Below are 26,635 nucleotides of genomic sequence, written 5' to 3'. Positions count from 1 at the left end.
CCGATTAACAGAAGTGTAAACTATCCCTTGTGCCAGTCTTAGGGATGCTCCGATCAGGATTTTTACAGCCGATACCGATCACCGATCTTCTTGTCACTTGATCGGCCGATACCGATCATTTCAGCTTTTATCAGGATCTCTGTCATAACTGGCTCTATGTAAGCTTTCTGCACACTGTTACTGTTAGCCTAATTGAATTTCCCAGTAATATCACTTTGCCTAGTTTTTGCTGACAAAAACAGTTTAAAAGGCTTATTAAAAAAAAGCTTCATGTAATAAGACTTTATAACAAGTACAGGCTAACAAAAAATTCTCTATATTAAGATAGCCCTATAAAACATTAAGCTTGGTGTCAAACTGAAGACAAACTGATAACCAATAGGTGCAATTAAACCTAATGTGACATTTTTGGATATTGATCCATTGTCAGTATTTCATAATTAATATACCTTATTTTATTTTTTTTACATTATATTTATGGTATCTTAATATTGTATAAAGAATTATTATATTTATAAATTCCTTCCCTGCCTTTTTATTTGTTGAATGATTGTATTAATAGATAATTTTTCACTTGTTGCTGCTTGAACTTTAATGAGGGGAACACGCACTCTCTCATGAGGGCAAGAGATGTAAGGAAAGCGGAGAAAGAGCGCATGTTTCTGGACTCTACAGGTGCTACTATTGTTAATGCCAGTTAATCGGGAGATATTTCATAAAAATGTTTTAATTACATCACATCTTGTAACTCGCATTATAACTGAGATGCCTAACCCTGGCAGAGACCAAGATGCTGACATGAATGATAATAAGGACCGTTTCACAGCTCGCGCTGTTTCCTTTGCCTTGTCTTGTGTGAAACACCACATTAACAGTACAGCACACAAAATTTTCATATTCGCCATACCTCTCCCACTGCATCGTTCTTAACTGCTGAATCAAGTTTGTTGTCTTGCAACATTATGCCAGTATTCCCCAAACTCTGTGATGCCATGAGAGTGCTGCTGATGTCTTAAAAGATCCACACGTCCTTTGCGACATGAGTGATTGGTTTATGCGATTGGCCAAATTACTGATCACCGATCGAGTCATAGGACTTGAATATCAGTTTCAAAATCTACCAATAGATTTCTCAATGGATAATCAACACTTTCTGTTTAAGGTTTTTTTTATATTCAAGTTTATGCAAATTTGAGTAAAAATTGCATTAGTGTTTGTTTCACTTTAGAAATATTGTGTACATCTGATTTGCTGTTGTTAAATTGTATATCTGCATTTATGTCGGCCATCCTGCTCTCTAGATATCTGTATCGGCCACTGAAAAACCCATATCGGTTGACCACTAATGGAAACCCAGCAGTTGAGACTTGCAGGTAGGCACTTTTGACTTGGGTCGATAAAGGCCAAAGTATACTTTGCGCGTCCGCTGATCAATCCACGCACAGTATGCGTGACGCAAATTTCATCATCAGTACAGCCGCGTGGCTTGACTGTGCACCTCCTAGATTTTCTTTTTGTCTCCGCATGCGCTGGTCATTGACCGTACTAAAAGAGTGTCACAATGCAGTTGTAGTGCATATGCGGTCAGAAAAGGATACACTCAAAGGCAACGTAGTTGGCCGGGCGCGATCCGTTCCGGAACGCGCAAAAACTAAGTATACCTGAGCCTTAAGCAACCACCCAGAACACCATAGCTGCCACATAGTTAAGCAAGAAACACCCTAGTAATAGCATAGAAACGCCTAGCAATCACCAACAACATCCTAGGATCTTGGCATCGAGACATTTTCTTCAGAAAATCTAGAACTGCTGAGTGCAAGACTCTCTTTGTTTAGAAACATGAGCACTCAAGCATCACACACACACACAGGTCTGGGTTCGTTATGTGTGTATTGTGTTGTAAGGGTGTTCAGGGGTCTTGAGGGCATTATTAAGGACAACCAAATTAACAAGACCCCCTCTCAGTAGAACACCCCCAACATAGAGAGAGGTTAATCCCCTCGACACAGACACACACACTTATATTCTCTGAAATCTTCACACACTCATCAGATGTGCATGTCTGTGCTAATGTGTTTGTGAACACATTCACTTCTGAAAGATTGGTAATCTTGGGGAAAAAACACCTGCATAGACATGAACGTGTGTAATTGCAAGATGGTGTTTGTCTCCATCACGCTCAACTCTCCTGAAACATCTCACTTCCTCTGCAACAATAACAACACACACACACACCAGCTGCAATTTTGGAGACAAAAAAGCGGATAAGACCCTGGAGGTGTGTGTGTGTGTGTGTGTGTGTGTGTGCGCAGCAGATGTCTGGGTCACTCAGGCCAAAGTCCCTCATTAGCATCATAAAGGGGCAACAGTGGAGGGTTTTTACCTTGCTAGCAGACAGACAGAAAGGTTGCTTTAATTTTTGTATATGTTTTATTATTATATTTGTATATATCTTGAATAAATCTATTGTTTTTTCTTTATTTTCTGTCAATGTGTTTTTACTGTGCACTGATGCTTTGACGACTATATTTTGTGATAGACTGACATACAAGACTGATTCATCGGCTAATAAATGGCCATTTTAAGTTCCAAACTCTACTGCCAACATTATTTTATATAACACTATTTAAAAAATTTTTTAGTGAATTAAGTACATTTAAATTTCATTTAAATTTTGCAAACTTATTTTTGCTATCATTAAATATTGCTATAAATTTTATGTTATATTATTGCCAGGGTAGTATATCACAAAATATAGTCCTAACACAGTGCAAACTTGCATTAAAGGTGCACTCAGTAATTTCCTAATTTAAAAAGTTTAGTCTTACAGAAATTAATTGTAAATTTGATTATATGTATAAACAATATGAGCACTCACATGAGATGAAGACTCAAGTCATATCAGTAACCTTATAAAAGCTGTTTTATTCTACATGGAGAGGGTCTGCACATGGGGGCCACCATGTTAGGATCACATGACCAGCTGAATACTACTCGCTTAATCTCAGTAAATGTACTGTATTGTTGGATACTTTTACTCTTTGATTAAAGTCACGGCTGACTGGTGGCTGTGTCTCGTTTCGAAAGCTACGTCCTCCGGAGGTCGCATTTGTTGGCCGCATACGTCATCGAGGCTGTCTCGTTTCAGAAAACGAGTAGGACACTCCGAATGCAGCCTTCGAATGCGACCTTTCATGGGAATTTGGAGGATGCAAGAGGTGTATCCTTCGTGGGCACTCACAACCCAAAATTCTTTGCTTCAACGGAAATTAACATCATTTGTCTAAAAATGATGCCAATTTGCTCAAATATGATGTTCAAATGCAAGTCATGTTAATTCCCAAGTTGAAGTACCTCAGTAGATGGGTGCAGAGTATGTAAAATGTATAATTATAGTAATATATAATTAAAATAAAGTATTAAAGACTAAAAGTACACCTGCAAAATCTATTTTGTCTCTATATCATTAGCACGCTCCTCAAATTTACCTCATACATTCCCTTCTAAAGGGACTTTGTTCCCTTGTCACTCAAAGTGCTCACTCTTGTTAAAGAGTGCCGTGCTGTCATAGCAACCATGATACGATCCGTTTCCGTTTGTCCTACGAAGGCCGTCTCGTTTAAATGAGGCTTGTTTAAAGGAGGACGCTCGGTATACTGCAGCCTTCAAAGGACGCGCCCTATCTAGTGCACAGCCTTGGAAACGAGACACAGTATGTGAATACTAAATTTCCACAGTGGAATCTGAAACCGTAATCTATTGATTTGAAATTATGCTGCATCCACACCGCTAGGTGTCAGTGTAAGTCCAAGACGACACAAAGACAAACAACTTTTTTTTTTTACTGAGAGCACCTTTAAATAATGTGCATTAAGAAAGGAAAAAGCACCAGTTATAAAATTATAAAGTAATTCTGCATCAGCTCTTTCAAAAAATAATTTAAAAAGGATGCACAGTCAAATGCTGATTGTTTGCAAAACAATCATGCCTATGAAGCTGAACGTTTTACAGTATCAGGAAACCAGACCTTTCCTGTCTGAATATGCGACACAGCTCCTGGTCCAAACTCTGGTCATTTCAAGACTGGACTACTGCAATGCTCTGTTGGCTGGCCTTCCAGCTAACACAATTCAGCCACTGCAGATGATCCAGAATGCAGCAACGTGTCTGGTCTTCAATTGGCAAAAAAGGGCTCATTTCACCCCACTCTTGATTACACTCCACTGGCTACCTGTAGCTGCCCACATCAAATTCAAGGCTTTGACTCTGGCTTTCAGGACAGCCAATGGAACCGCACCCTCTTACTTCAATTCACTTCTTCAGGTCTATGCTCCAACTCGCTCTCTGTGGTCTATGAACAAGCGACGCCTGGTGGTCCCATCACAAAGAGGCTCGATCTTTCACTTTCTCTGCTCCTCTGTGGTGGAATGAACTTCCAACCTTCGCACGATCTGCTGTAACCTTCTCAACATTCAAGAACCAGCTGAAAACACATCTGTTCCACGAGCACATAACCAACCCACAATAATTTCACTTACTACTGCACTTAACCTGCACTTAATGTACAGAAAAGAAATCCTTGTCTGTCTCTTTCTTCTGTGCTAGCAAATTTACTACTCCAACCACTGAGAACTTGGCAGTCCTATACTGCTGATGTTGTTAAATTTATATGACAAATTGCTTGCTGTGTGTCTCATTTGTAAGTCGCTTTGGATAAAAACATCTGCTAAATGACTAAATGTGTAAAAGTAAGTTTAGTGTTATCAGTTAAAGGTTAGCTGGCTAACTCAAATTTTTAATGATCAGTAAAGTCTGGTCCACATTGTCCTCTATTCTAGTGAAGAACTGCCCACTTAGATGAGTAAAGAGCATTCCTGCCAACACTCCCGTTTTTCCTCTCCTCCTCCCGCTGTACTCCCGATTTACAATTTCTCCCGATAAACTCACAATTTTCCGCATCCACATTTTGCTTATGAGAATGTATTAAACCTCCAGTTTGGGTTGGTTGCCACCCGTCCCTTAAAGTACGGGATCAAACCGTGTTTAAATATGAAATGATGCGTCCCGTATCGAATCAATAGGAGGTGCGATTTCTCCCATAAGCTGGTCAGATGCTGTCACGGCGAAATTGTTCCAGATCATTAATTTAACATTGATATACAGTAAGTTGGAAATTATTCATACGGTGAGTAAGGGGTTGTCTGAAAAGGCCACGCATTGTGCTGAAACGAGCTAAGACTGTGAACGGTGTGGTAAGGGACCATCTGAAAAGTCTACACATTGTGCTAAAATGGTGGATATTTTTACTGAAAAAAAAAAAGGTTAAATGTTCTATATGATGTACAAAATAATACAGATCCAACAATATATGAATACAATCACGGAGTCATAAAGACAAGAAGTACAGGTGACGGGGAAAAAAATACAGATGTATACATAAGATAAATGGTTTTGGTTTTTTTTATTAGTCATGGGTCAGGAAAGTTCTCATCATATAAGAAAGGATATACACTTTTTATTATAAATAACTCAAAGCATTTATTACTAAAACTGTCAAGGATATGGTAAGGGACTAATTAAATAAATTTCTTAGTATTATTCATCTTCAGTGTAGTATTACTGACCGGTACTGCCACTCCCTATACACATAATACGCAGTCTGCGTAGTGCACCTACTCCCTAAGGGGGCACCAGAAACTGCTGTTCCTCGCACATACAAACCCCCCCCCCCCCCGTTAGCAGGTATGGTGAAGAGTGTCCGAGTAACATGTAAAGTGAGCAGCCACAGTTTATCTTCAGTGTCAAATCTAATCTCATTTTATTGGTTGTTTTGCAGGCATCGTCTCAGTCGACACAGCCGCTCAAATTCACCACGTCTGACTCTTGTGATCGCATCAAGGATGAGTTTCAGTTCCTGCAGGCACAATATCACAGGTACACAACACACGTGCACACAGAAACAAACAGACAGATAAAAGTGTTTCACAGGCACATACCCAGAACATTCCAAAACACAAAGTTTGTACCATTAGCAGATGGTTAAAGAGATGGTTCCTCCCGAAATATTAAATTTCTGTGATCATTTACTCACCCTCGTGTTGTTCCAAACCTGTATTACTTTCTTTCTGTTTTGGAACACAAAAGGTGATTTGAGGCAGAATTTTCATGCAGCTATATTAAAAGTGAATATGGGATGCTGTCAACACAAAAAGCACCATAAATGTAGTTCATACAATTTATGCAATATAGTCAGGCTTTTGAAGCCATACAATAGCTTTTTGTGAGGAACAGACCAAATTCGTTGTTACTTCAAAAATATTGCCCTCCGCTGGAGCTCTCAAATCTCATTTGTGTTCAGATATACTGTATATTCAAATATGCCAGTTCACTTTCATTGTAGAGTTCCAAGAACATTCTGCTAAACTTGCTGGTCTACGGAAGACATCGGTTTTTACCCATATTGTGAGTAAACAATGACAGAATTTTACTTTTTAATGCACACACAACACTAATGTTCACCAGCTTGTGCTCCAGTTTTGAGAATCCCTTCAAAAGAATCCTCCTCACTTTCACTCTACACCACTAAAAATACAACACTGTGCCCATGTGAATTTCTCTCTGGGACAGTGAGGATGGTGTGCAAACCATTCCTCCTGGAAAAACAGTTCCTGTCTGTCCTGATCTGTCAGCAACAGAGATAAGAGCGATCATGTCAATAGATATCTCATAGACTCAACAAACAGGAAAGAAGATGGAAATGGAGAAGGATAAATGGACGGGTGTGTTTTCAGATCTACTTTTCAGAAGGTTATTATCGTAAAACTAAATGTAAAAAAAAAAACAAAAACATTTTCATAAACTTAAATAAAAATCAACATTAATTAGAAAAACTGAAACTAAAATACATTTTCACGGCTCATGTTCACATCAACCATCAGAATGGGGGAAAATGTGATCTCAGTAATTTGGACCACGGCATAATTGTTGGTGCCAGATGGGCTGGTTTGAGTATTTCTGTAACTGCTGATTTCCTGGGATTTTCACTCACAACAGTCTCTAGAATATATATATGCATGTATCGCAAACCACCTAGCTAATATTGTGTAGGTCCCCCTTCTGCCGCTAAAACAGTGCCAACCCGCATCTCAGAATAGCACTCTGAGATGCTGTTCTTCTCACCACAGTTGTACAGAGTGGTTATCTGAGTTACCGTAGGCTTTGTCAGTTTGAAAAAATCTGGCCATTCTCTGACCTCTCTCATCAACAAGGCATTTCCATCCGCAGAACTGCCCTCACTGGATGTTTTTCAGTAGAAATAATCAAACCAGACCATCTGGCATCAACAATCATGCCACGGTCACTGACCCGTATCTGAATGATTTTATGCACTGCTGCCACACGATTGCCTGATTAGGTAGTCGCATTAATTATTGTTGGTGCCAGACGGGCTGGTTTGAGTATTTCTGTAACTGCTGATCTCCTGGGATTTCCACACACAACAGTCTCTAGAATTTACTCTGAATGGTGCCAAAGACAAAGAACATCCAGTGAGCGGCAGTTCTGCGGATGGAAATGCTTTGTTGATGAGAGTTGATGAGGGTCACTATTACAAATTATTGCCTGTTCATTTTGCATCCGTCCCAATCACCCCGTTCTCTTTGCCAAAATGAAAAAAATTTACATTTATATTTGAAAGAGATAGTCATGCATTCTTACTTGGTTTCATTCTCCTAACTTGATCGCCAACCAATCATGTGCCTCTGTCAGATAGTCCAGACGGGAGACTGGTTGTCATGGTAGAATGTTGTGGAATTGTTATATTTGGTCTGTCAAAAGAGAGTGAGAGAAACGAGGTGACTGTGTGTGTGTGTGTACACACAGTGTCTTTGTAAGTGTTAGAAGGTAAACATTTGAGCTGACATACATCCATGTTGTGGGTGTAATGTCCAGTTTCAAAACGTCTTGGTTTTTTTTTTTTTTGAAGCTAATATTGTGGTATATGGGTTTATTGCAGTACAGTTTTACATTACAAAATCGTTTGAAAGATAAACTAGCTTTTTCTTTTCAAAGTTTAATTGCTTATTTGAACACCAAATTAGTATTTTTAATACTTTGTAAGAAACCTTAAATATTTAAGTAACAAAACAGTTAAATTCACACAAAAATAAAATAATAAACATTAAATATTTTAAAATAAATGTAAAATCAAATGGTCACTTTGTCTTAATATTTCCACACTTTAGACTCAGCCTTTAATTAGGTGTCAAATTTTGCCTCCTTTGGCAAAGCCTTACCGTTGTTCGTTTTCATTCTACAATATTTATAAATGATAATAAAATGTACTGTCCATAATACCAGGCATAAAACTGTATTTTAACATATTTTATCCGACTGTCATTCTAGTTACCGGTCACTGAGTTTTTGGGCGCAATTACTCGCATTTGGTGGTTAGTGAGTGTTAATTTTGGTCATTGGTTGTAAATCTTAACTCTTGGATGAAACTAATTTGGCTTATAGGTTATTAAATTCTTCACTGTATTTTTGAAGCGTCAGTGATAATATAACCTTTTATGTTAATTATCGTGGTGTACTGTATTACTGAAGACTGGCACATATCTAACTTAAAGGTGCATTAAAGGAGTAGTTCACCCAAAAATGAAAATGCCCTCATTATTTACTCACCCACATGCCATCCTATAGTTGTATGACTTTCTTCTGCTGAACACAAATGAAGATGTTTAGAAGAATATTTCAGCTCTGTATGTTCATACAATTCAAGTCAACAGGGTCCAAGACTTTGAAGCTCAAAAAAGTACATATAGGCAGAATAAAAGTTATTATAAAATCCATGTCTTTAGAAGCGATATGATAGATGTGAAGTCCTTTTTTACTATAAATTGTCCTGCCTGCGAAGTAAGTGGCAATATGCACGAAGAATGTGAATCGCCAAAAACACAAGCGCTTAGAAGTAGGGTTGCCACTTGCCACCCATCCCGTAAAATACAGGATCGTCCCGTATTTAAAGACAAAATGATGCGTACCATATCGAATCAAAAAGGGATGTGATTTATTACAGAGGGCAAGGAACTGTCTGAAAAGTCCACACATTGTAATAAAACGTGCTAAATCTGTGCAGCATGTGGTAAGGGACTGTCTAAAAACATCAGCCTGCCATCACACTAACCCTGCCCCCCCCCCAATTAGGGCTGTAATCGATGCCTGAGATTAGGGTATTTCTTCTATGCCACTGGAAACTGAAAACCAAAAATGTTTGCTTTTATGTGGTGCTGCATCCACACTGATTAAAGGAGGTCAGTATAAAGTCCAAGATCACTGTCATATCTGTCAGCGAAACAAAACACAAACAATTTTGTTCTGTCTCCCTCTCTCTCCCTCTCCCTCTCCCTCCCCTCTCTCTCTCTCTCCCTCCCCTCTCTCTCTCTCTCTCTCTCTCTCTCTCTCTCTCTCTCTCTCTCTCTCTCCCTCCCCTTTCTCTCCCTCTCTCAGTCTTAAGTTGGAATGTGATAAACTTGCCAGTGAAAAATCTGAAATGCAGCGGCATTATATTATGGTGAGTATAAAGTTTACAGTTAAATTTTAAGAACTAAAACGGTGCCAGACACACCTATGGTTATACATGATTTAAAATACCATATGCAGTGCAGTCTTTGTTATGTATACTTTCTATAACATAACTTGCTTGACCAGTGTGGTATGACCAAAGAGGTTTTTTATGGTCATTGAATGTAAATTACTGTAGATATTTTTGTCCAATCTTCCTGTTCTTTAGTTCTTTATTTCATTCTTGTTTGTGTATCACATGCGTTTTTTCCATACCTGCTTTGGCCGTTATTTTTCGTTCTTTTGTTCATTCTTCTTTCGTTTTGTTTGCATATTTGATTTGATTAGTATTTTTTTGTTCATATTTTCATACTTTAGTTCAATATGTGTATTGTGTGCATTCTTTTGCTCACTTTTTATTTATCTTCCATATTTTCTTTCTTTCTGTCTTTCATCGTTTCCGTCTCTTTTCTTTTCACCTGTTACCCTCAAGTGTCTGCAGTGATTCACACACACAAGTATTTCATTGATCAGTTGAATCATGGGTAATAAGACAGCACAAGCTTATTGATCTCTTGCTTTGGGGATCAATATGAATGAGTATATGTGTCTGAGCCGGACTGCTAGGGTCTCATATCTGAATGATCAGCTGGTTTAGCCCAGAGCGAAGCTCTTAGCCTGGAGCCTAAAACTGGTTTGGTTATTCTGAAGTGAAGCTAATGTAATACTCTTCCCTGTGCTCTCACCTGTGTTCCTCTTTCCTGTGTCTCTGATTGCAGTATTATGAGATGTCATATGGACTCAACATTGAAATGCACAAACAGGTAAGAATTGGAATATTTTGTCCGGTTATTGTCTCTCTCCTTTCTATGCAGAACAGTAAATACTGTAGGCCCTCACATAATCTGCATGCTTTAATCAAATTTTCTGCAATTATTGTGGGGAAATCAAGAGAATTAAATGCAACCGGGAAGTAATCGGAATTTTTAAAGACTTCTAAAAACGATATGACGCGTTATGACATAAAATAAGACATTTAAGATTCTGTACTATTTCTGACTTTTTGCTCAAATTGTTATGGGGTAATACCATGTCAAATCAACCGAATTGCAGAAAGTTCCCTGGCTGAAATTTCCATTTTGTTAGGACTTTTTCTGTAGGAAGATAATCCTTTATCCTTTATTTTGTATAGGACGGTTAAAATGGCAATTTTTGCCTATGATTTTGGTGCAAACCCACGGGTCAAAAGCTAACATAAGAAAGGTGACAGAGTCATGATGATGTTAAACAGAGATTGGTATGTCTATTATTAAAATCAGCTCACTTCAGCACCCGTTGATGCATTTTATGCCAATGGTGTGCATCCAAAAATGGGAGGAAAAAAATTTTCATATTGTGTTTTAGAGCAAACTTTCCTTTTGGGATCTTTATTTTTAATGCCCATCTGTGGTTAAACCCCAGAGAAATGGGGCTCTCGGTGTGACAAATTTGTTAAATTTCACCCATTTTCAATGGTAAAAAAACAAACAAATGTAGTTTACATGGTATGAATCTAGCTTCATATAATTTTCTTGTTTTGTTTTGGGGTTTTTCCAATTTTTTGACTAAAACCATTGGCATTTAATGCAAAAATTAATTTATCTCCAAAATCATCAGCGAAACCTTTTGACCCCTTCTACAAAATAATGGATTGCTCTGTAAATATTGATCCATGGTATTTAATATTTTAGCTTTCATCATCACCGAAGAAAGAGGAAAAAAAAAATCATTTGGGGAGCTCTGGTTGAGGTGACACAGAAGGCACTTTGCTGATATCATTATTTGTAATAATAATAATTAAAAAACTTTAAGCAAAATGCAGAAAATAAACAATTTCAGTTGTGGTCTGAGTTTCGGACTCTACTGTGTGTTAAACAGAGCTGAAAGTACTGCTCTCTTATTAACAGCTGAAAGCATTGACAAATTAGACATTATTATTTAATAAATGAATGGGGTTGGTGTTGTGTAGAACTTTAAGAATGACTGGTTTTCGAATTCTGCAGGTGCAGATATTATGCAGTCCTAGTTATATAGTTATATTGTGCATATGCAGTGTCATAGATTCAGTCGCTGCCTTCCATCAAACATTGTCAGCAATCAGCATATGTTACCACAACTGTGTTTGTTCATCATGTGCTTTTTTTTTTTTTTTTTTTTGGGGGGGGGTGATTTTTCCCCTTTTTCTCCCAATTTGGAATGCCCAATTCCCAATGCGCTCTAAGTCCTGGTGGTCGCATAGTGATTTGCCTCAGTCCGGGTGGTGGAGGACGAATCCCAGTTGCCTCCGCGTCTGAGACAGTCAACCCGCGCATCTTATCACGTGGCTTGTTGAGCGCGTTGCTACGGAGACATAGCGCGTGTGGAGGATTCACGCCATCCACCGCGGCATCCGCGCTCAATTCACCATGCGCCCCACCGAGAACAAACCACATTATAGCGACCACGAGGAGGTTACCCCATGTGACTCTACCCTCCCTAGCAACCGGGCCAATTTGGTTGCTTAGGAGACCTGGCTGGAGTCACTCAGCACACCCTGGGATTCGAACTAGCGAACTCCAGGGGTGGTAGCCAGCGTATTTTACCACTGAGCTACCCAGGCCCCCTCATCATGTGCTTTTGTGCAAAATCAGCAAACTGCAAGAGCATTCCCCAGCTGTTTTAATAATGCAGGTAAACTCGAGGTGTGTGTGTGTGTGTGTGTGTGTGTGTGTGTGTGTGGTCCGCAGGCGGAGATTGTGAAGCGATTGAATGGCATCTGTGCTCAGGTGTTGCCCTACCTTTCTCAAGAGGTCAGACTGTGTGATTTATTTATTTATAGATACATTACACACTATAATGACATCATAAATTTGATGCAATAAATGTTCCATTGGTTTGTGCTCTAAAGAGGGGTTTTTGTTTGTTTTGCATGCAGTGTTTCCTACTGAGAGATAAAACCTGTGTTGATGTTAAAAGGTGTGTTGTGTTGTAAAACCTGTGTATAGATATTAATAAGAGTGTGTGTGTGTGTGTGTGTGTAGCACCAACAGCAGGTCCTGGGGGCAATAGATCGAGCTAAACAGGTCACCCCTCCTGAAATGAACTCCATCATTAGGGTAAGATATTTATTTTCATCTTAAAGGGATAGTTCACTTAAAAATTACAATTCTGTCATTTATTCACATTCATGTTGTTTCAAACCCAAATGACTTTCTTCTTTTGATGGAACACAAAAGGAGAAGTTTAGCAGAATGTTTCAAGCCACTCTTTTCTATACAACAAAAGCATATAGTGTCCAAAGGCTGTTGTACAAAATGGACAAAAAAGTATCTAATCAATTACATGATGTGCCAATTAATTAATAGAATAAATCGCATATCCAAATTTAATTGAGACAGGCTCCCAAGTAAAGATAATTTGGTATATAATAATTAAAATACTTTTAAATGTATAATAAATATTATAATTCAGAAACTTCAAATACAGTTCATCAAATACATATATTGTGGCAACAGGCATGCATTTAGACAATACGCAAAGTTGCTTTAAGGACAAGATATTGTTTGTTTTATTTCCATATCATTAGACATAGCCCTATTACTGGCCTAGGACGCTTTTGGAGCATCTTGCTTTGGTTGCATCGAAACCATGTGGCATTTTGCCTGTAAAGCTGGAGTGCTGACTGCCCCCTACTGCCACAAATTCTTAAAAACATTACGGAATTTACGTACCAGGATGGGGGCATGATTAATTGTTATATTAACAGCCGTAAGAAGAATTGTTCTGCAGACAAACATCGAGAGTAATTATGGGCCAGACCCAAAAATGTATTCAATAATTTATTATAAACTATTAAATTAAACAAGTTTGTTTTGATAAAAGATTTTCACAATCATCTCTACATGATATATACCAAATTCCATGCGATTCACGGCCTATGATGCTTTCGAAAAAGTAGGTTGTTCCAAGAAAATCCAATTGGAAAAATGTTTCATGCAGAAATGGAAATCCATATGAGCATTTTATTTTGGGGGCTCTGAAAGAATCAGAGAAAAAAAGAAATTTGATTCTAGCCCAAGGGGTTCTAGCCCCTACAATTCGTGAAATTTAAAGACTAGATATAGGCATTAGACTCTCGAAAATCAAGATTTTGAAATGATTGTTTTTTATGTGAATAAAGGTACAATTCTAGTTTCAACATTATTTGTACCCAAGACATTTGTTTTGTTGGACAATAAAGAACTAGTTTATTCCCACATTTGGTTTGCACCAATTGGAATTGGGAAACATTTTGCAGCTCTAGCTCAACTGGTAGAGCACGGCACTAGCAACACCAAGATTATGGATTTGTTCCAAGGGAACACACACAAACTGATGAAATGTATACCCTGAATGCACTGTAAGTCACTTTGGATAAATATGTCTGCCAAATGCAGAAATGTAAGTGTATATAGGCCCATAAGAGGGAAGTTTGAGTTATATATTTAAAGGCACTCCAACCTTGGAAAAACATGTTTTTTTGTTTTTTGGACTCACTTCATTGGCATATAATTCAACACGGGGTGCTGAAGTCAACTGATTTTAGTAATAGACATACCATTCTGTGTAAAAGTAAAATGATGACGTTGACACCTTTTCTAAGGTTATTTATTTGGTGTATATTTTTGCTCAAAAAAAACGTATGTGTGGGGGCCTGGGTAGCTCAGCGAGTATTGATGCTGACTACCACCCCTGGAGTCGTGAGTTCGAATCCAGGGTGTGCTGAGTGATTCCAGCCATGTCTCCTAAGCAACCAAATTGGCCCAGTTGCTAGGGAGGGTAGAGTCACATGGGGTAACCTCCTCGTGCTCGCGATTTGGGGTTCTCGCTCTCAGTGGGGCGCGTGGTAAGTTGTGCGTGGATCGCGGAGAGTAGCATGAGCCTCCACATGCTGTGAGTCTCCACGGTGTCATGCACAACGAGCCACATAAGATGCGCGGATTGACTGTCTCAGAAGCGGAGGCAACTGAGACTTGTCCTCCGCCACCGGGATTGAGGTGAGTAACTCCGCCACCACGAGGACCTACTAAGTAGTGGGAATTGGGCATTCCAAATTGGGAGAAAAGGGGATAAAAATAAAAAAAAATATGCGAGAATTGTCAAAGACGTCTTTAATATGTATGGACTAGTCACTCCAACTTTGGAAAAACAACACAAAAATGTGTGTTTTCCCATTTTTGGACACACCATTGGCATGTAATGCAACAAGGGGTGCTGAAGTCAACTGATTTTAGTAATAGACCTATCTATCTCTGTGTAAAAATAAAAAAATTATGTTGCCACCTTTCTAAGTTTATTTTTTTTTACCTGAAGTTTGCTCTGAAATCATAGGCAAAAATTGACATTTTGACCCTCCTCTATATATTTTAATATATGGAGATGCTGATATTTGGTGGAGATGAAGATTTTCAGTGAATAACTTAAAAACTTTACATTTGGTCTGTCACACAAATATATTGTTGTGCTTCAGAAGACTTGTAAAATAGATTACGAGTTGTATGGACTAATATATCGTACAGCCCCCATCCCCATTTACTTTCATTGTATGAAAAAGAGCAGCCAGGACATTCTGCTGAACTTATTTGTACTCCACGTAGGAAAGAAAATGACAGTAAACTAAAGGCTCTGGCATACGTGCCTTTACATCTCGCTCACGGTCAGACACTCAACCTTTTAAAGTATACTCTTTTGACTGTGAGCGCATGTGGACGCGTTTGACGCATGCACACTACGACTGGCTCCTTAGTACAGTCAACAGCAGGTGCTGTGCACTGACGACACGCAAAGACGCAGACTGTCCATGTGGCCAAAAAACCTAGGGTGTGCGCTTGCAGTCTGCACGTACTGTGCTGATGATGAAATTTGCATCACGCGCACAGTCCACGAGATGTAGAGGCACACGGAAAACCGAAGTATACTTTGGCCTTTTAAAGGGGTCTTGAAGTGCTATTTTTTTTTGTAATTTATCTTCCCTGAGGTCCAATGATAATGTTATACGTTTTTTTTAATGTATGATCATTTTCCACCCTGTTTGTGGCCCTCTGTCTGAAATGCTCTGTTTTGGCCCAAGCGCCTCCGTAAAACTTCAACATAAACGCGCACTGTTATGATTGGCTAACATCATGCAGCCCCTCAAATTCAGCAAACTCAATCGGAAGAGAATGAACACGCCCCTCAACATTATAAAACAAAAAAAACAGGGTTTACACACATCCAACACATTGCATCTAAATATATTAAACTGTTCATCTCAAGCACAACAGTTAACACTCAGCACCATACAGTATCAAACAGCCATGACTTTTGAAATATTCATGAATTAAACTATTTACTTGCATTTTTGATGGGGTCCAAGTGTTTTTAACTGCCCCATCCTTCAATAACAGTTCCTTTGCAAAGCTTGAATCGTATTATGTCCCGTTCACAAGCGATCCACGACGACATGAGCCGGAAAAAAAATGCACACCATAGTCAAGAGCGGTGAAACTAGACGCACATACATACAAAATCATCCTACACTGAGGCACATCTTTGTACATGTTTTCATACACTAATGGGCCAAATCATTATGACCACTCACAGGTGACGCTAATAAAGTTGATTATCTCCTAACAAGGCCACATATTGCCTTTCAGGGTTGTAACTTGACATCGCATCTTTTAAAAGAAGCGAGATACATGGCAGCGGTCAAAGAGTCTGCGTAGTTCATGTTTATATACAAAATAATTCAAAAAAGTCCAGATTGGCCCCCTTAGGTGTTATGTTAGGAATAGTTAGCCACACAAGGCCTCCTCTCTCGAACTGCACGTCAGTGAGCGGGGCCAAGGGTGCGATGACGCATGTTGTGTGATGTGCAAATACAAATGAGCCATGTTTCATAGTGTCACGAACATACAGATTTCAAAATGAAACGTTTTAAGAGGGTGGTAACTATAAATGCTCTTTTTAGACTGGGGAGGAGGTTTTGAGTTCTGAAATGTACAGTATGCTTTTATAGTACAGTTACCTCTTATGTCTAAATATCAAGGAAAATGTTATTCTCCATTTCATGACCCCTTTAAGGCTAGTGTATACTTTGTTTTTCCACGTACCGGGCCATCTAACGCACTCGAATGCTCCACTTTTCAAAGTATACTCTTTTAAAATTGTGCGCCTGTATGGACGTGAAATTTGCGTCAAGCGCACTGTGCACAAAACGTAGCATTACACGGACAACCGAAGTATACTTTGGCCTTAAGCATGCTTAAGCAAGTGACTGCCATAATTTTTAACAGAAACAACATTTGCTGTTGGATGTTAAATTAATCTGATTATATTAACGCATTAGCCCAAACAATGTTTATAACTGTGTGTGATCTGTTTCACTCTGTATCCTCCACACATGCCCGTTCATTTGTTTGTTTGTATTATCGCAGCAGCAGCTTCAGGTTCACCAGCTCTCTCAGCTCCAAGGTTTGGCGTTACCTATGACCCCTCTGCCCCTTGGCTTGACCCCGCCCACCATGCCCGCCGTCACCTCCAACTCCGGGCTCCTGTCGCTGTCCAGCATCCTTGCGTCACACGCACATCTCGCCAAGGACGACAAGAGCTCTCGTGACGGGGCCGACGGCCACCGCGACGAAGATGGTGACAAATCTGACTAGCGTTCGTAGAGACTCTTTGATTCTGTGGTATGAGTTCTGTAAGTATAGAGTGCAGAACCACAGGAATCCAAACACTCTGCTCTCTTCTCATTTGTCTCCTACATGATTAAAGCCAATCATTCCTCCCAAATCTGCAAAGTTTCATTCATGTAGCTTTTTCATTAGTGGTGCTTGTTAAGGCACTATTACCTTAGCTCATACTTAGCGTGAGGGATTTGAACAAACCCCTCACCCTAAGTATTACACAACGGTGCGTAACTCGTCCTGCACAGTTTGTGCTACAGGCATGAATGATACCTCAAATCATGCTGGTTGAGGAGAAATGTGCTGTTAATTTTCTAAGTGATCAGACTTGCAATTTCCGCAAATTTAAGAAAGACCCTGTCCCATGCAGTGCACAGATTAAATAAAGATCCCAGGCTCATGTCCTCATTCTCATGAAAAACAGTTTGTAAAGGGACTTTTATTTATCTTTATAATCCTAGTTTGCAGTCTGGATATTGTCCCATGTGTGACCAGAAGGCGTCACTGTTTAGCCAATGAGAGTGTGTTGGGTTATTGATGAATAAGTTGTAATTGCTTTTTTTGGAATAGCATACTAACATACTTCTCTTACTCTTTCTGCAGTATGTATACTGTGAACCGTATGCACATTACCTGTATGCATAGAATACTTGGATGACTACTACTGTACATTTGCCAGTGTGCAGTACACAACCAGAAGAACACAGTGCACCAAATTCTACACCCTACAATGTAATGCGCTCGACTTGATTGACTTAGTATCCACTCTAATAAATGAACCAGAAGTAATATCAACTGTGATTTTACGATATTTTTCTTGATTATTTGATCAGACTGATTAAAGTTAAGTACAGTTTTACTCAAGATTGGATTAAAAATCAGTTACAGTGAGGCACTTACAATGGAAGTCAATGGGGCCAAATCCGTAAACGTTAAAATACTCACTGTTTCAAAAGTATAGCCACAAGATGTAAACAATATGCTTGTTAACTTGATTTTAGTGTGATTAAATCGCTTACTAACCTTTTCTGTGTATATGCAATTTTACAACTTGTTGCCATGACGATATACTGTCAACAAACCCTGAAAACAACACTTTAAACAAGTCTACAGCTCAGAATAAACAAGTTTTAATAAATAATTAATGCAAGTTCTTTTATAAAATAATGAGCTTCACATTTCTGCCTTTAAACCCTCCAAAAATTGGCCCCATTCACTTCTATTGTAAGACCCTTTTTGCAACCACTTTTTCTTTAATAAACGAGAGGCAAATCGAGATTGTTTTTTGTGGTAATCAACATAATGCCACAAATGATGTCGATTAAACTTAACTTTAATTGAACACAGAATATTCCTTTTAAACATGCAACACGATTTATTGTTTGACATGTTTATCGTAGTATATTGCATGCTTTTTCACATACTAATTAAACAAAAAAAAAAACAGTAGGCAGTTTACAGTACATACTGTGTAGTATGCTAGTATTCCATTCTGAATGTAGCCAAGTTGTTAAGACAAGACTACCTATGGTTGTACATAAGCACTGGTGCATTGGGTATTTTCTACTTGTGTGTTTCTGGACACTCATGTCTTGTATGTGTCCAGGAAGTATTAGCGTGTGTCCCATAATTCCTTTATTTTCATTATTTTTCAGCTCGCCAGTGCTAATATATTCTAAGCAACGCTTGCTCGTATGGGTCGTATGCATACTAAGATCTGATCTGGATTGTATACTATCATTATAATCTCTAAATGAAATTCTCGTGTGGTTTTTCTTTTTCCACTTGTGTTTTATTTTAATATTTAGATATTTTTCTGTTTGATTCACTTGAATCACAAAACCAATTTCCCAAAGAAAAAAAAAGTCGTAGAGTCGGATAACACCCAAACAAAACAGTACAGACAAACGACAAGTGTGTGTGTGTGTGTGTGTGAGTGAGTGATTGTATGTACAAATATGTGTGCTGTTGCAATGGGCCAGTTTATATACATATAAATATATCAATATACATATAATTTTGTAAACATTTTTGTATGTATAAAGCTACATTTATGACGTATGTGTTCCAGAGGACTTTCAGTGCAGTTCTAAATTGCGAATGCTGTGATGTACAGAAGTCTATAATCATTTACATAAATGATCACACTACTGTTTTAATTAGATGCATATTCATTGGTTGGTCTCAACTAGTTATAGTTGCTAACGGATAAACCTTCTGTTCACTCATCTAAACATCAGTGGAAAGGAACTTTTGACCCCAAAATGTTACTTACACAATTAAGTAATATTACGTTTTTTAGTCAGGTGCAACTTGTGCATTTGAGCATGATGTGAAGGTGGATCACAATGTATGCTCCACCCCTTTCTTGAAACTCCACCTCTTTCTCTATATAGCCCCTCCTTTACATGGTGACAGTGCTTTTAACACATTTGCAACATTTTTAAGCTTTGTAGTAGTTATTTTTAAAGACTGTGTGTGCGCGTGTGTGTGTGTGTTGTATAACAATGATGTACTTGATGGAAATGTATGGTGTTTGTGTTGATGAAAACAGCTTTTATTACTTCATTTAAAGAAAATTGTTGGAAGAAAAAGATAAGGTTAAAATGTGAAAACTTACTATACCTGAATGAGAGATTGAGCAGTAAGGAAGTATTTATGGTGCCTTACAAATAAAAGATTCATTCGACCTTTATCAATGCTGTTGTTATTTTTTACAAAAATGTAACTCTGCATCAGCCCACAAATCACCATCTATTTTTATTGCGTGGAAAAAAAGCATCATGAACATAATTCGTAACATCTACTTTTGTGTTCTATGGAAGAAAGTCAAACAGTTTTGTACCGACATGAGGGTACGTTTTCATTTTTAAGTGAACTGTTCCTTTAAGCAAGCTTTATTCAGGAGGCAGTTTTCTGTCCTGGTGGTTGCAGGGTCGACTTACATTATTGCACAATATGGGTCGTGGTGTTGTATAAATAATACATTTGAAATTAAATCCTTTGTTTAATAGCATAAGGTGGTGTGTCAACATTAAACACGTCATCAAGATTATTATATTAGGCATTTGAATATAGGCTACATCTTCCATGATGCAGAAATTGTTATTAGTTATGTTTATGCAGCTTCATTTTATGATGAGCAAACTGTGTGAAATTGGTAGGAATTATAATTCATCAGTGTGTATCATTTTAATGCACACAGCTCGAGTCCTCCAGACACAACACATTGAGGGCTCATTGCTTTTAGAAACACACCATTAACCTGCTGTTTCATTAGCACAAGACATGGCCCATGGGCGTAGAATATGCGGGGGACGTGTCCCCCTCACTTTCAATAAAACCAAAGCTCGTCCCTCACATTTTTTTCATGGGGCAAATGTGTTTACACTGTCTTTCATACAGTAAATGAGTAAATGCAAAAGTTAAAATTCATTAACAATCAGGTTATTAAATCGATTCAGTTATTTAATTGATTGACAGCCCTTAAAATATGTGTATCTTATATACAGTATTTATGTTCGTCTTGCACTAAACATGATGTCCCCCTCAATTTTGAAATGATTGCTACGCCCCTGCATGGCCTCTATTAGGTCATTAGATTATCAATCATTACACCACAGATCATAGGTGTAATATACAAGATATCTTCTATATTATGTATTTATGTGCAGATATTTTCACTTTTACATTCTGAAAGAAATTTAAGAATTTGTATTTAGTCATATTTAAGTATTTATTGTATTTAAGATATATTACACATTGTTTATAGGCTATGCACATTTTACTTTTACCTTTTAAAATGGTCATTTTTATTTAATTATACACTATAGGTCATGTTATAAACCAGATATCCTGTATATTGCTTACATTGTTTATGTGCACTTTTTTCTTTCACTTTAACCTTTTCAAACTTTTTTTTTCTCGTTATTTTACACTATAGGTCATGTAATAAACCAGATATCTTGTACATTACATGCGTTAAATGCACATTACATGGCTGCCTGGAATATTCTATTCTGATTGGTCAATGGCGCCATCTAGAGGTCTGATATTTATCTGTAACAACTGCACATCAACGTATTAGACCGCTCATCCGGGTATCTGTTCAATCTTTCCCGATCTCTACAAGTAAGCTATTAAAATAATGTAAACTCAAACCAGTGTTTCATATACATTTATTTATTTGTCTTGTAAATAGTCTTGAAATAAGATGCATACTAAGCAGTCTTTCAAAGAAAAAACAGAATTTCAGCTGTTCAGCTATTTATTTCTTTGCACATTATTTCACAATTTCAATGTAAATCAATGCTTCATGTCCATCTAATTGTTTATTTGGCAAGTAGTCTTGTAATAGGCTAAATGATGACGAGTCAGGTCATTTTCAAAAAATAAATACTAACAGAACTCCGAGGCAAACCAGAGGTGGATTTTAGAGGTTCAGCAATTTCTTCTCAAATTACATATATGCATTGTTTTGCATTATTTATTTGGTTAGTAGCTGTGTAATAAGTGGGATAATGTAAAGTCAGCCGGTTGTTATCACACAATAAACCCATTCAGTGTGATACAAGACCTGATCACTGTCGGGGTTTATTGTACGATAACAACCGGCTGATTGTACGTAATCCCTTACATTTTTTTCCCTGCATTTTATTTATATATATATACACACACACACACAGTTATGCTCAAAAGTTTGCATACCCTGGCAGAAATTGTGAAATTTTGGCATTGATTTTGAAAATATAACTGATCATGCATAAAACTGTCTTTTATTTAAGGATAGTGATCATATGATCACTATCATTTATTATCATTTATTATCACATAGTTTTTGGCTCCTTTTTAAATCATAATGATAACAGAAATCACCCAAATGGCCCTGATCAAAAGTTTACATACCCTTGAATGTTTGGCCTTGTTACAGACACACAAGGTGACACACACAGGTTTAAATGGCAATTAAAGGTTAATTTCCCACACCTGTGGCTTTTTAAATTGCAGTTAGTGTCTGTGTATAAATAGTCAATGAGTTTGTTAGCTCTCACGTGGATGCACTGAGCAGGTTAGATATTGAGCCATGGGGAGCAGAAAAGAACTGTCAAAAGACCTGCGTAACAAGGTAATGGAAATTTATAAAGATGGAAAAGGATATAAAAAGATATCCAAAGCCTTGAAAATGCCAGTCAGTACTGTTCAATCACTTATTAAGAAGTGGAAAATTCAGGGATCTCTTGATACCAAGCCAAAGTCAGGTAGACCAAGAAAGATTTCAGCCACAACTGCCAGAAGAATTGTTCAGGATACAAAGAAAAACCCCACAGGTAACCTCAGGAGAAATACAGGCTGCTCTGGAAAAAGACAGTGTGCTTTTTGATAACTGTGTTGAATATCACTTGGACTTTATCCAATATTATTGTATTTTCATTTCAAACACAAATGTATTAAGTTGATTTCAAGTGTACCGGTTTAGTATTTTCAATAAAGCTGCTTTTCCCTTTTTTCATTGTATTTCAGTGATATCTGACAGGTAATAAGTACTTTTTCTGCATGTCATTTAATATTAAAAAAAAAAAATCACTTGCAGCACCTTTAAACAGTGCTGAAATATGGTTGTTTTGGCAGCAGCAAAGTGCAGAGCAGTGATTTGTTTTGCTGAATAACCAGGCCTATTTTCTGTGGACTGTCTCTAATAATAGCTTTGCATTTACAGTTAGGCAGAGTGTTGTGTGTAGTATTCTGATTTCATAAGACCTGTTGAACAAACTCTTAATTCTTTCTTTCTCCATCTGCCCTATTGCATACAGTTAGAACTGTCTAAGCTCTTTTTCTCTCTCTCGTACATTTCCTTCAGTTGATGAAGATGTGGCTGATGGCAGAGATATTTCATTAAACTCTTTCAGGCAGTGTGCTGTCACTGTCTTTCACTTTTCAATCCTCTGCCTATCGTCACCCTTCCATCCTGGTTTTATTTCCACCATGCTGCACCTCTCCTCCTTTTCTCTCTCTGATATCTTCTTCCATGCTTCATTTTTTTTTCTTCTGCCTTATATCAGCCGATAGAGCTGTATTTCTAAATGTTTAGTCTTGGGTGCTCACTATTGCAAGTAAGTGCACTGTAAAAACAAAATTTGGCCCTTACTAAATTGTATGCTAGCAAATGTTTTTTTTGTTTGTTTGTTTTTTTCATTTTAATTAATTGTACCCCATGACATGCATTGTTGAAATGTACTCTGTGTTGGGGGAAAAAAAATCCCGAAAAAGTCAATTAGAAAAAAATTAATTGTTTCAGCTGAGCTGTGTTTGGGGGAGTGGCTATTGTTTCTTGCACCGAATGTTTAATTATGGGCCCGGGCAAGGTATGGGAGCTTATGTGGAATGTAAATAGATGTTGCTGGTTAATAATAAGGCTATTAGTTGTGTTTACACTTCTGTTCAATTGCTCTTTTTTTTGTATTAAAGTACAGAGTTTTATTTGAAGTCAGTCATGGAGATGAGTGTTCCTAAGCTTTACTAAGGTCAACCTTGTTCTGTATAGTTATCAAGAATTTAATATTCGCTCAGTGTTTGAGCAGATGCAATAACTGTATGTTAGAAGGGAGTTATGAAAACACCAAAGCACCCATTTTATCCTGCTACAACTGTGCCCTGCTGACCAATGGATTACATTTGGAAAATACTCAAAGGAATAGTTCCCCCAAACATGAAAATTCTCTCATCATTTACTCACCCACATGCTATCCCAGATGTGTATGACTTTATTTCTTCTGCTGAACATAAACTAATAATTTAGAAGTATATCTCATCTCTGTAGGTCCTCACAATGCAAGTGAATGGTAGCCAGAAATTAAGCTCCAAAAAGCATATAAAGGCAGCATAAAAGTAATCCACAAGCCTCCAGTGGTTTAATCCATGTCTTCTGAAGTGATATGATAGAAATAGATCAATATTTTAATCCTTTTTTACTATAAATTCTGCTCCCTGCATGAATCGCCAAAAACAAAAGAAGAAAGTGAAAGTGGAGATTCATAGTGAAAAAGGACTTAAATATTGATCTGTTTCTCACCCACACCAATCATATAGCTTCTGAAGATATAGATTTCACAACTGGAGTCATTTGGATTTCTTTTATCCTGCCTCTATGTGCTTTTTGGAGCTTCAAAGTTCTGGTCACCATTCGCTTGCATTGTAAGGACCTACAGAGCTGAGATGTTCTTCTAAAAATCTTCTATGTTCAGCAGAACAAAGAAAGTCATACACATCTGGTATGGCATGAGGGTGAGTAAATAATGAAGGAATTTTCGTTGGGGTGAACTATCCCTTAAAAAAGTTGCATGAAGCCGCATCATTTATGTATTTTAATTAAGTAGAATGAACATGATTTGATCTAGTTGTATTTACTCACTTTACCCAACATAATTGAAAATATGTATTTTAACTCGTATATCTCAAATGTAGATAACTAAATTTCATGGAACCACTTACCTTAACTTGTAAAAGTGGAAACACGGTTACATACACTCAAAAATAAATATATATATATATTCTTATACAATCTCTGGTCAAGCTGAGGCACTAAATCTTTATTAATTACTTAATTACTTTATTAAGTATCACTAAAGTATTTACACAACAGCAAAAGTAAAAAAACATGATGTATAATAGTATGGAAATAAAGAGCTGAAGTTAGCCATTAATCAGTGAGGGACTGAGAGTTATATTAAACACATAATGGCTACAAGAAAATGTAGGCTACTGCATAGGAATTATACTGATCTTGAAGACTACTATTAGCCTAGCTAGCTAAACTGTAAATTCACACCATCATTTCCGTTTTCTCTTTCTGTATACTCACGTTGGATACTTATGTTGAATACAGACTGTAAATGGGAATCATTATCATTCACATATTTCAACACGCTTCCTGGCTGGCTTCACTCTCATTTCCATATTTAATATGTGGCGACTCTGAACGCAAAGGACTACATTACCCATAATGCTGCAATGACCGCAAAGTCCTGTTTCACTATTGGTCCAGATCAAAGTGTGTGTCATGACCCAACGTGGGCGCTCAGGTCACTCATTGGCCTTGACTTTCATGTCGTTAGCCAATGAGGGCGATCCTGTACGCCCCATTGTGGAAAGAACAATGTTTGTACATTGTGTTCAGTTGTTGAACAATGCAAGTGAGAAAAATATTTGCAACCAAATTAGGTTGGTATCTTTATACAGCAAATGTAAGCGGTCGACCTTAAAAGCAGCTTCCATTCCCCGCCAAGTTAATGTCAAACTCACAGGCACAATGATACAGTCAGTGTGGGCTACCACTGAGAACTGTTCATTTACTTTTCTCTTCTGATCTCTTACCTCTCAATCTCAATCTTTCGTATATTTATTTTAGAGTTTTCAAAAACCCAATCCACCGCCCGCTGGCTGCAATTTGGCTCGCTGTCACAGACTGTAGAGTCCGATTCGCGAACAAACGACTCCTTTGAACCTGTTTCATCCAGTGATTCTGTCGAACTGATTCGCAAAGCGTTTGTAACCTAGTAAACAGAGAACGTTCACCAAACGTTAGCGTATGGTTCCCATTTGGTTATTGTGTGTGTGTGTGTGTGTGTGTGAACCAATGCTAGCGTTCTAGGAAAGCTCTATTTAAAGTTTTTCTTTTTTTTTTTTTTAAATAACCATAAACCAACGTTCCCAGAATGTTGCAGGAAGGCTTTTGTGACAAACTAATATGAACAAATCACTTTTAATTCACATTACAAGCAATCTTATCCAAATAAATAGAATATAAATAAATACATTTCTGAAAACAGTGTAGGAAATGTATCTTTCTGTTATTTAGGCTAATTTCTTGCATTGGTGACATTGGTGGCAAATACAAATTACCACAGTTTTATTGTAATAACAAAGGATAATATGGTATTTTTGTCATATACTACAGTTACTAGGATGTAGGCTACATTATTTGAGTGTGTGAGCATGTGTAATCTGCCCTGCTAGACCCGCTCAGAGCGGGATTCGAACCGGTGTCTCCAGCATGGGAGGCAGGCGCTAACCAGGAGGGTAAAGCCCAAAGTATACTTCACCTGTCTGTGTTCTGTGACGGTTTGCGCACAGTCCACGTGACGTAGTTTTCATCATCAGGAGTGTCCACGGATGTCCACGCACAAACGCGCATGCGCAAGGTTGACTGCTGAGATAGAAGAGTCCACTAGGGGGCAATACACACAGTTGGGCTGTACGGTCAAGCAGTAGTCGAAGAACATATCCTTCTCCCTCGTTTTGTTGTTGTTGGTCTTGCTTCCTCTAATGCCATATCCTCAGTTTTTCTTCTTCTT

At 37.9% G+C, this 26,635-nt stretch overlaps 1 protein-coding gene across 4 annotated transcripts in view; it reads left to right on the top strand.

Moving 5' to 3' along the window:
* Nucleotides 1–19,980, top strand: part of chico — a 32,580-nt gene extending 12,600 nt beyond the window's left edge. Inside the window, exons 3-9 of one of the 4 annotated variants that reach the window (XM_051701789.1) lie at nt 5,837–5,934; nt 9,508–9,571; nt 10,341–10,385; nt 12,327–12,389; nt 12,621–12,695; nt 17,034–17,299; nt 17,889–19,980. In XM_051701789.1, the coding sequence (XP_051557749.1) occupies nt 5,837–5,934; nt 9,508–9,571; nt 10,341–10,385; nt 12,327–12,389; nt 12,621–12,695; nt 17,034–17,261 (573 nt within the window). In that variant the 3' untranslated portion in view covers nt 17,262–17,299; nt 17,889–19,980. The remainder of the gene's footprint in view (nt 1–5,836; nt 5,935–9,507; nt 9,572–10,340; nt 10,386–12,326; nt 12,390–12,620; nt 12,696–17,033; nt 17,300–17,888) is intronic. The other 3 variants (XM_051701790.1, XM_051701792.1, XM_051701791.1) reach the window with 3 other exon arrangements.
* The last annotated feature ends 6,655 nt before the right edge of the window (nt 19,981–26,635 follow it).

This window comes from Myxocyprinus asiaticus, chromosome 6 (assembly GCF_019703515.2).
Source record: "Myxocyprinus asiaticus isolate MX2 ecotype Aquarium Trade chromosome 6, UBuf_Myxa_2, whole genome shotgun sequence".
NCBI lineage: Eukaryota > Metazoa > Chordata > Actinopteri > Cypriniformes > Catostomidae > Myxocyprinus > Myxocyprinus asiaticus.
The sequence above is the reverse complement of the archived record's forward strand: the minus strand, read 5'-3'. Positions and strand labels throughout refer to the sequence as shown.